The sequence below is a fragment of the Nannobrachium achirus genome, assembly GCF_963921795.1.
Source record: "Nannobrachium achirus genome assembly, chromosome: 20".
Lineage (NCBI taxonomy): Eukaryota > Metazoa > Chordata > Actinopteri > Myctophiformes > Myctophidae > Nannobrachium > Nannobrachium achirus.
The window spans coordinates 7650988-7662555 of NC_137827.1; the positions used below are offsets into that span (position 1 = coordinate 7650988).

At 44.4% G+C, this 11568-nt stretch overlaps 1 protein-coding gene across 1 annotated transcript in view; it reads right to left on the reverse strand.

Moving 5' to 3' along the window:
• Positions 1 to 312: 312 nt before the first annotated feature.
• Positions 313 to 11568, reverse strand: part of enpep (glutamyl aminopeptidase) — a gene marked incomplete at both ends in the record, with an annotated part of 40981 nt that continues 29725 nt past the window's right edge. The window contains 8 exons of the mRNA XM_080750317.1: positions 313 to 459; positions 1384 to 1465; positions 2913 to 3053; positions 4973 to 5146; positions 7809 to 7913; positions 8945 to 9018; positions 9735 to 9882; positions 10527 to 10582. Of these exons, the coding sequence (XP_080606443.1) occupies positions 313 to 459; positions 1384 to 1465; positions 2913 to 3053; positions 4973 to 5146; positions 7809 to 7913; positions 8945 to 9018; positions 9735 to 9882; positions 10527 to 10582 (927 nt within the window). The remainder of the gene's footprint in view (positions 460 to 1383; positions 1466 to 2912; positions 3054 to 4972; positions 5147 to 7808; positions 7914 to 8944; positions 9019 to 9734; positions 9883 to 10526; positions 10583 to 11568) is intronic.

An 11568-nucleotide genomic window follows, 5' to 3' on the forward strand; every position in this document is an offset into this window, starting at 1 on the left:
GTTGGCCTATTTACCACTGTTCTAAACCAATCAGAATTCAGTATTTGAACATGTGACTAGAAAAAGTGGTAGAAACATAGGTTTTTCAAAAAATCTTAGAAGGATTCAAAAGACACTATATAGAATCGGGTCAAAATTCTAATTTTCACGATTTTTCAAACAAATGAAAAATAGCAGATATACAAGCTCACAGCGCGGGTGCCGCGCTGCGAGCTTGTAGATCTGCTATTTTTCATTATTTAAAGCAGTCAATAATCCTATAGGCCTAAAACAGTCCAGATCAGTCTCGTGACGTGGTTGCAGCTGATGTCCTCAGACCACGTTGGCGTCCAACCACGTGCTGATCTCCCCCTGGTTCCTGTTGACCCACTGGATGTTGTTCTTCACCGTCTCCAGAGCCTGCTGCCTGGGCATCTCTCCCGCCCCGGCCTCGGGGGTCAGCTTGAAGAAATGCTCCATCTGAGGAACACAACAGGTACACGAAACACAGGTCAAACTCTATCTGAAAACAAGCAAACCCCAATGCAGGTCAAACTCTCTATTTTATTCACTCGCGGTCCTTAGATTGTGTGTAGAATGTTTCATGTAAACTGGTAAAAAAAGGGTTTAAGCGTTTCACAAACTGCTCAAAATGATATAGCGCCCCCCTTTGGCCAATTGGGGTAAGATTGGTTTTAGTGATATTTGGACTAACCCTCTACATCTTTGCCAAATGCCATGAACATGTTACTTTGCATGTATGATTTAGAGGCAGAAGAATAATGCCATGAACATGTTACTTTGCATATATGATTTAGAGGCAGAAGAATAATTTGCATAAAACTGCAATATTCATTGAATTATTAAAAAAGCATGTTTCAATTAAAAAAGAAAAACTGTGTGTGTGTGTGTGTGTGTGTGTGTGTGTGTGTGTGTGTGTGTGTGTGTGTGTGTGTGTGTTATCAATTCATCGCTAATCGATCGATGAGGTTATCAACTATTAATTAATTCATTAATCGATAATTTGCATCCCTAGTTTGCGTTGATTATTGATATTGTATTATTGTATCCCCCCTATCTTGACAAATGGTTTATTGCCCGTTTCAGTAGGTCAGCACAGCTGCAATGTATTATTGTTAATTAGCAGCAGCGGCACATTTTTTCAAGTGCGGAAGTCAGTTGTTTAACTTGTTTGCTTGTGTCTGCGGTAACATAACACTATCCACTGATAGTGGCCTGTTGCTGCTAAGGTATGGCAACATGCAGCCAGCATGGGGGAAATCACGGGGGAAACAGCGAAACTAGTGGCCATTCATATGAACTGTCACTTCCTATATGGCCTCAATGTAGAACCAGGACGCTGGCCCCTTGATCTAGCGTCAGCCTGGGTGCAGTGGAGCTGACCTTCCACAGCTGCAGCTCCGTGTTGTACGAGGTGCTGATGCGACCCAGCAGACGACCCAGGCTTCTGTCCGTGATGGTGTACCTGCAATACAACACACCTTTTATTTTAGAGTGTTTTCATTTGACAATGTTCACAGTGTGACACATAATAATAATAATAATAAAATAATGTGACATCATGTGTTCCTTCCCTATCTAAACCAGTAAGACTCCCTAATCGGGAGATAAACGACCGTCAGGTCGCAGTGTGATTTTAGGGCAAAATGTGTAGGAGCAGTGTCCAAAAATGTGTTTAAAAAAATCAGCCTGATGGTGGCGCTGTATGGGACAGATCCATGTTGATGAGATGAGTGTAGACATACTGTGTATCGTTTTGCGTGATTTTAGGGCAAAATCTGTAGGAGCACTAGCAGTGTCCAAAAATGTGTTTTGCAAGAACCGGCCTCATGGTGGCGCTAGAAGAGGGTCATGTGAGAATTGATGGGTTGTGGTTTGGCAGGCAAGGAGTGTGTGTGCAAAATTTGGCTTGGATCGGGGCAACGGTTGCGGAGATATGAGCAGGGGAAAAGCGTGACGTGTGACTTGTGACAGATGGACAGCTGGTCGAGGTTTTGATAGTAACTGCGACCTCAATTGTACAGGCTTCCATTGACTCCAGTGCATTCTACTAAACTTCCAGCTGCAGTTATTGGCACCCATGTTGAGACGCGAGGAAGCTATTTGCAAGCTTGTCTATGAAGGGAGCGCTCGTTTTATGGTTAGATGTCACAGTTATTGTCCACGACGCTCAGTTATTGTCCACGACATTGCAAGCGGCGCGAAGGCCAGCGGACCTTGGTCCTGCTCTTCGCCCCCGAGCGCCGCAGGCGCGAGTGGCCGCGAAGAGCGGGCCAGGGCCGCGCGGCCGGCGGAGCGCCGCGCGAGTTACGAAGCCGTGGTGAATGTAATCGTTATATTTATGCCCAGGCCGTAAGGCCTGGGCAAGCGCACGATAAACGCAATGATAATTGGGTTTTGGTGCACCTCGCGCGGTCCAAGTGACTACAACCGAGCGCTCCCTACGTCCGGTTCAGCCAATCACAGGGGGCTTGGGGGAGACCGGAACCAGACCGGAACAGGGACAAGCTTGCGTTTCGGCCAGACGCTGTTGAGACGAATCTGCCGTTTGGAATTGCGTGATAGCGAAAATTACGTTGGTGTCCCTTCCTCTAAATTCCTTTGGCAGGTTCTCGTTAAGCCAGGCTAAGGCCAAATCGGGCAGAAACCTTTTATCTCCAAGTTTCAAATGTGTAGGTTTTTCCGTAAAAGTAAAGTCCTGCTTCATCATACAAGGCCATCACACAAAGGTAGTGAAAACAGCAGATCTACAAGCACACAACAGATCTACAAGTTGTGTGCTTGTAGATCGGCTGTTTTCACTAGTTTAAATCATTTTTAAAACGATAAAAGAGTTTTGGACATCGTTGTTGTCAGGTTTCCACCCGACAACAAGGATATTCTGGTTTCATCATAACCATAAATAAACCCACCTGTCCACCAGGTAGTTCCAGTTGAGCGTGGTCCAGTCCCAGGCCATCTCCTTCCCCAGGGGGTTCTGGGAGACGTACTGCACCACGGTGAACAGGTCCTGACTCCTCACTACGCTAGCATCCTTAGACGCCTCCAGCAACCTGCAGGACAACATCACCTTTTATACAGCCATAGTGTGTATAACCTCCATTTTAGTAGTCTTTTTTCTGGTAGCTCTGTTAGTACTACGTTTCCCAGAATTCAACTTTATTTTTTATTTTTTATCCCACAATTTTGTAACCCAATTTTTTCACCCAGTGCCAATTGCCTATGTAATCCTGGGCTCTGCTCTCCCTCTGCCGCGCCTGGGGAGACAACGGACTGACCTCATGCTTCCTTCTATGCATGAGGAGTCCAAGTTGCTTCTTTTCACCTGACAGTGGAGATTTCCCTGGTTTGGACGTAACGCGTGGAAGGAACACGTTATTCCAACCAGTTCCTTTCCCCTCCATCAGGCGCCCCGGCTGGCCAGGGGGAGGCATTATAGAGACCAGGATTACTGCATGTTTTTGTGAGGGTATCAACCCTAGGAGACACGGGGAGAACATGCAAACTCCACACACAAAGGCCCTATCGCCAACCCCACCTAGGGTGTGGGCGCTGATGAAGCGGAGGGAGGAACACGCCCCCAGCACCCACAGCATCCCCCGGCGGGAATCGAACCCAGGACCTTCTACCTGTGAGGCGAGAACACTGCGCCACCGTGCCCCCCCCCCCAGAATTCTAAAACTAAAACCACAGAAGTACTGTGTTAAAGACAAAATAAAATAAATAAATAGGCATACACCCCCAAAAGGCGTTTAATAATGTGTATAGAGGTTATCAAAAACCCATGCATGTGGAATGGTAAATTGTGAAAAATATACCAGTGAAATATTATATCAAAAATATCCAAGTGGAAATTTTTTGGCATAATGAGTTAGTATATTTTTATGCCATTATTGCTGTATTTACTCGAGTAAAGAATTTGATACTAGACTTTTACTTGTAAGCTCTACATCGTGGTAATGATATATAAAGGAGTTTGTACTGGTGTAAGGCATGGATTTCTACACGGAGAGGGCAGTTCTTTGGACAAGGCAATTCTCTTGAATGGTGCTGTCAGGTATGACACGGAAAGAGGGGCATTTGGCATTTCTATCACAATAGTAAAACTGCATTCATGGTCTGGAGAGGGCACTTTTTACAGACAGATAAAAGGGCAGGGGCTCAAGACCCCTTTGATGTCTACGTGTGCATCAGCGGTGTAGCCAGGATTTACCAACTTGCACAATCTGGGTGGGCACAGATGTGAGGCTATTTTAAAGTTATACCATGTAACTTTTTTTATAAAACATATCTTAAAATTGTCCTAACTATTAAATCGCTAAAGTTTTAGAACCCCCACTCCGTTAATTTCAGCCCCAATAGCCTTTTCTTTATATGTTTTCTACTTAGCCTTGACAGGGGCGGGATTTCGCGGCAAAATGACGTAATCTGCATCATCTGTATACGTTGTGTATACGTTGGCCAATCACATCGCAGATCATACACACATGATACACTACCGGCCAATTACAGTGCATCTTGGGTCTCTTCAGGAAATAGCTTGCTTCAACAGCTTTGTTTACACTGGTCTAGGAGTCTAGCATGTATCTCCTCAACCGCTGCTCGTAGAGGCACACGAGAGACCTCGATGGATGCGTCTCGGCGAGGCGACGCGACCGCGGTTTGCTATACTGCTACAGACCACTAGTTGAGCAACTTACACAGTATAGCTTTAAAATAGCGAACTTTAAATATTTAGATGTTTTGATTTTGGAAATCGCTTCATAATTGACTAAGCTATGATCAAATCAAACTGTGGTGTCTTTCTTTGCTTCCTAGATAGCTGTGCATCACAGCGCCGCACTATTTTTTGGGTGGGCACAAAAACGAAATGGGTGGGCCTAGGCCTAGTCAGGCCCACCCGTGGCTACGACGCTGGTGTGCATCATGCATGTCTGAACAAACACAGTGAACAACAGTGCATGGTGTTTACTTGTAGAGCAGGTGGACGTTTTCCACAGAAGCCAGTCCATACAGCAGCTTGTCCTTCTCCTGGGCCAGCGTAGCAGCTTTGTATCGGTCAAACAGAACGTTCCACTTCTCCTCGCTGCCCGAGTTCTTCATGCCGTAGCGATAAACCAGCAGCCTCAGGTTGACCGCCACGCTGCTGCGAGAGACAACAAGAACACAGCAACATTTAAACCAGCAGCCTCAGGTTGACCGCCACGCTGCTGTGAGAGACAACAAGAACACAGCAACATTTAAAACCCATTCAGAACGGGTACACATTATTGTGTATCATTATTTTATGCTTTAACTATTGAAAAATAGCAGCTGTACAATCTCAGCGCGGCACCGAGTGCCGCGCTGCGAGCTTGTACATCTGCTATTTTTGAAAAATTGTCAAAATTTGAATTTTGACTCGATTCTATAAGTGTCTTTTGAATCCTTGTAAGGTTTTTTGAAAAACCTATGTTTCTACGTCAGCAATCCGGGTAGCCATCGTCAAAGAAAAGGTCCTTTTCACTTAACTGGAGCTCAGTTAGTCTGTTCTTGAGAGACTACTATGTCAGTGGTTCTCAAACCTTTTCATGTGAAGGACCCCCAAAATTATATTTATTTGGCCACGGAACCCCATCTCAAAATATTTAGTTCCAGGGACCCTCCCAGAAGCAAAGATTTGAGTTACAAACGTTCGCTTTGAAAATACATATATTCAAAGATTTGCACATATTTTCACAACTTTTCAAAAATAGCAGCTATACAAGCTCACAGCGCGGCACCCGGTGCCGCGCTGTGAGCTTGTATATCATCCACTAACCGCCACGCTGCTGTGAGAGACAGAAGAACACAGCAACATTTACATAGCCTGGTTCCAGACCCTGAATCGCTAGCCACTCCCATTAAAATATTTGTTTAGGCGAGTCTGGTGACTCTCTCAATGGAGAGGGTTTCTCGGTTGAAATTCCAAGCGGCAAATCAGCGTCGTCGGGGCTTCTGAGCAACATGGGTGGGGTTTTCCCACAACTTCCAAATAACGCAGCACCGGACCCAAACATAAACGCCGCAGCCCGCAGTAACATGCGATCGTATCAATCTCGCTATGAAACATCAGTAGCAGACATGTTATGTTGTGTTTGATTACTAGTTCGTAGCACTCCTATTCTGCCTGTTTCTTTGGTTAGCAAGTAGCAACAGGTTAGGTTAGCCAGCCACATAACACCAATAACAACTACATCATCTGCTTTGCTACTGTTGTGATTGGTCAGGCGGTGAACCAATCGCAGAAGACTGCCTCTTTGGCAACGCCCATCCCAGAGATGACTGTATGCAGTGGTTTTCAGACTGAATATTGGAGTGTAATGAGTTTCTGGGTAACATTTACCGGTAGGTGCCATAAACAACTTTCAACAACTTAAAGGTATATTCAGTGATTGTATTTCCTTCAAATAAAAATATAATTGGTACATTTTCCATTCATTCTCCTCACTAGAATGTGTGCTGACCATATAAGGACTTCCACCATGGCCCGTGTTACGAGCATAGCTAGATTCGGTTTTCAGAGGTGGCCAGCCAGTCCTCGACCAATCAGGGTAGAGTATGGCCGTAGTTATGTTATGATGTTTAGTTATGATGGTCAAAATAACTTTTTGAGAACCACAGTCGCTCTAAACACCACAGTCGCTATAAATTATAAATACAAATATAAATTATAAATCAGTATCATACATATCCTGAAGCTGGAGACGTAGGCCTACCGATATTCAGTGATTGGGTCTACTGATCAAAACGAGAACATTATAATGGTGTGAATAATCTATAAAAAAACTATCAAATGTCCACGCTGTAAGGGCAGTTAGGGACAAGATGACCCCCGGCCACTTTCATTATCACTGAATACACCTTTAACGTCACACATAAAAGAGCAGTGTTTAAAGGTAGATAAAATGTTAGTATGTGACGGAACGTCTCGCCAAGCGTCCGTCCATGGTGGGCCTCCATGCCACCACTGGAAAGATTCTTTATGCTATTTTAAAGGGATATTTCACTTTGAAATAAAACAAACATTAATAAACTAGAATGTCCTACTGCGTGAGGTGGCCGTCAGTTATCCATTACTTTTTCCATTCATATTTTTGTCTCCACCAGCCGAAGGCTTGGGGGAGAGTATGTTTTCGCCCCTGTCCGTCCGTCCGTCCGTCCGTCCGTCCGTCCGTCCGTCCGTCCGTGCGTCCGTCTGTGTGTCCTCCAGTTTGTTACCAGCTAATCTCCGGCGCCGCTGGCCAAACTGAGCACACTCCCTGGATGCCAATTCATTACCTCTGCCCCACATTTTTTATATGGGCCTGTTCTAGCGCCACCAGTAGGCCAAAATGTGCAAAACTACCTTTTGGCCAGTACTCCTACAGATTTTGTCCAAAAATCACGCAAATCGGTAGACAGTATCTCTACGGTCATGTGATCGACATGATTGTCCATATTCCATCCTGATTGGCTGAGATTGGCTTTCAATGTTTGTAAGATTGGTCAGTTTTGAACAAAATGCCTCAAATCACGAACACAGCGTGCACTTTTTGTGAAATTGTGCACGCACATTCCCACTAGGCAGAGGAAGAAATGCCACTTCAAACTTTTCAAATCAGCCTCATGGTGGCGCTATAACAGGCCGCCTGGCCTGGTGGAGACCTGTGCTCGGAAGAGCACTGCTTCTAGTTTTAATATATTTTCTTTGTTATGTTATTTTATTTGAAGAAGACATTTTGCAGGGGGACCCCCAGGAAGGAACCCCCCTGGGAAGGACCACCCTTGTATAGCATTAGCAGCAATACCTCAGTGATCCACTGATCCACTGGTCAAAGATGCGAGAGGCCTCGTCCAGGACGTCCTGGTCTCCCATTCCACAGGCGATGCCCAGAACCGTCTCCCTCAGCAGCCTGGCACACAAACACACAACCAGCACGCACATCATACATTGTTAAAAGTGTGTTTGTTCAGTAACAGTAACAATTACTACATGAGTAAGCAAACACACAGAAAAAAAGCCACATTTCCATCTATGAGGCCAAACCTCACTGAACAAAAAGATTGTCGTGGAATGATTCATGATGAAATGATGGAGTTTCTTTTAGAACAAACAAAATAGCAAATAAGTATTGCATAAAACAAGACAAAAATAGTTTCCTAGTGGTTTTGGAGAGAAACTGAAAAATGACATCAGAAATTATTTGTCCACACTGAAAGTAGACAAAATATATTTTTATTGGTATGACCATGACGGGCCGCATAGACATGCTGCAGGGGCCACATGTGGCCCATGAGCCGCAGGTTGAATAGCACTGCTATAGAGTGTTCAGGCAGTAACAGTGTTAAATAGTTCTATATTGTGATAGAAGTCATGGCTATAGAATGTTTGTTCAGTAACAAGTATTAAGTAGCTCTATTGTGATAGTAGTGTTTGTTCAGTAACAGGGATCTACCCGTCTCTCTCCAGCTCTTAAAGGACAACTTTCTTTTTTTACAACAAGGGTTCATATTTTAGATATTTTAGAAGGAAAAGTGAGTTTTAAAATGTTTTCATTTGCTTCGTTCTATTGTAATAATGCACCGGAATGGGGTTTGAACCCGGGACTGCCACTCGCAAGTCCAACGCACAACCAGTCATGCTAATAGGGCTGAGCCCGATTAGCAGGGCTGTTGTCGCTGGTTCATGGCAGGTACTAACTGTGGGGGCTACATACGCATGCCCCAAAATACTGAAATAAGAATCTCTAAAACAATAGAAAGAAGTAAATGAAATAGTTTTAACACTCATCTTTTATGTTCTTTAATTACAATCTAAAATATGAACCCTTGTTGTAAAAAACTAAAGTCGTCCTTTAAGAAAACAGAAAGTTAGCCCCAGAATGGGGACACTAGTGTATACTGTATGTTTTCAGTGGCATCGTGGGTGTTTCTGTTTCCTCACCTTTCTGTCTGGGATCCTTCATCGTTCCATCCCAGTCTCTTGGAGATGTCGCTCACATACCGCCGGAACAGCGTCTGCACACCAGCGAGAAGGAGACATGAGCACATGTACATACACAACAATATAGAACAGCGTCTGCACGCCAGCGAGAAGGAGACATGAGCACATGTACATACACAACAATATAGAACAGCGTCTGTACGCCATGGCAGCGAGCAGGAGACATGAGCACATGTACATACACAACAATATAGAACAGCGTCTGTACGCCAGCGAGCAGGAGACATGAGCACATGTACATACACAACAATATAGAACAGCGTCTGTACGCCAGCGAGCAGGAGACATGAGCACATGTACATACACAACAATATAGAACAGCGTCTGCACGCCAGCGAGCAGGAGACATGAGCACATGTACATACACAACAATATAGAACAGCGTCTGTACGCCAGCGAGCAGGAGACATGAGCACATGTACATACACAACAATATAGAACAGCGTCTGTACGCCAGCGAGCAGGAGACATGAGCACATGTACATACACAACAATATAGAACAGCGTCTGCACGCCAGCGAGCAGGAGACATGAGCACATGTACATACGTCTTATTTCGTCTTTGGCGGTGTGGGCAAAGGATTGACTTTCGTCATATTATGTCTTTGGCCGAGTGCCGCGTCGCGAGCTTGTAGATCTGAAACTTGGTGTACAGTGGGGGGTCAGACCTGAAACTTGGTGTACAGTGGGGTTTCAGACCTGAAACTTGGGGTACAGTGGGGGGTCAGACCTGAAACTTGGGGTACAGTGGGGTGTCAGACAACATCTCCTTCACGTAGGCGATGGATGTGCTCAGACGACTCCAGGCGATGTACTCTGTCTCGCTGGCCAGGTAGCGAGTCAGGTTGAAGGCTGTTCCATAATCCTCTACATCTGCCCTGTACCACACACACACGCGCACACACACACACACACACACACACACACACACACACACACACACACACACACACACACACACACACACACACACACACACACACACACACACACACACTCAACTGTTCAACTGTTCTTTGGTAAACAGTTAAAGAGTTTGGTCGGTAACCAAATTGACCAGTGGAATGTAGCCAAATCATTTGATATATATATACTGTATGTCACAGTGTTTTTGAGAATAAGTAAGATTGAGAACAGGATCGCTCGTCGTGCGGTGTGGGGCGGAACAAGCGGTCGCTTTGATCCACAACAAAGACAACGTAGCGTCGGCAGGAATGATAGCGCCTCACCCCACGGAGGTTAGGGTTAATAGGGTTAGGCATAGTTTTACTGAGTCACTTTAATTCTGCATTTAATGTGTCACTTTGTGATGTGTTGTAAGCTTGTAGATCAGCTATTGCCGCTATTTGCAAAAAGACATTTAAAGTAGGCCTATAAAATTATTAAATAGGTCAGTAATCTGCCCTGTGCAATTTATGATTATGAAATCTAGATGACAAACAGAAATCGCAATTATTTGTGTGACGATTAATCGTCAATTTAAATGTGTAAACGTTAATGTACGGCAGGGTTATGGTCTTACCTTGCTAGAGCAAACACATCATCAATGAAACTGGTTCGATCAGCTGCATTAAACACCTGGTAAGATCAAATGAGGCACACACACACACGCACACGCACACACACACACACACAGACACAGACACAGACACAGACACAGACACAGACACAGACAGACACACACACACGCACACGCACACGCACACGCGCACACACACACACACACACACACACACACACACACACACACACACAGTGATGTAAACTCATGTTGACAGGGGCCTTGGGGATATAAATACGTAAACACAGTGATGCTCTGGCAAATACATTGTATTTCTTTTCAACAGTATGGACAAGCCTGCACCTTGACATGAACACAGAGATTACACACATGTATTGATAGCCCAAAGTAGCAATATGGAATGGGAAAGTACCGTAATTAATCCTTTAAAATTTTCTTCTTAAAATTGTTAAATACAAGACAAGTATATCCATACAATCAATTATTTGCATTGTAAAACGGTACGATACAAAGCCAATCTACGGTATATCGATTTGTCGCGGTAGGTTGTTGATTCGATCTTTCTCACACAGCTCACTTGTAGATCAGCTATTTTCAGCAAAGAGGTTTGGTTTAGAGGGGAAAAAGAGCAGACCAAGTACAGAGTAAAAGGTCAAGTTTATTAGGTAGTGACTGAAAACACAAATTGACATGAATCCAAAATACACTGATGATTGTGCTGTCAAACGATGGAACTATATGCCATATGGAATCTATGAAAAGGTTGTGGTTGTTGTGGGTCCCTGCTTCATCTCTCTCTCAACAAAGGGGTCCTTGGCCTCTAAACGGTGAAGACCCCTGCCCTAGAACAGGGGTTCCCAAACTTTTTTTGTCTCAGGGCACCCCATAAATATTGTGTTTTAATCCGAGGCACCCCTACATTATAATTTTCACTCCCAGCACCTTATATTTATAGCATATCGCCGTTGTCGGGTGGAAACCTTGTATGTCCAAAACCGTTCGTTTTGTATTTATCATCTATAAAATGTACTAAACTAGTGAA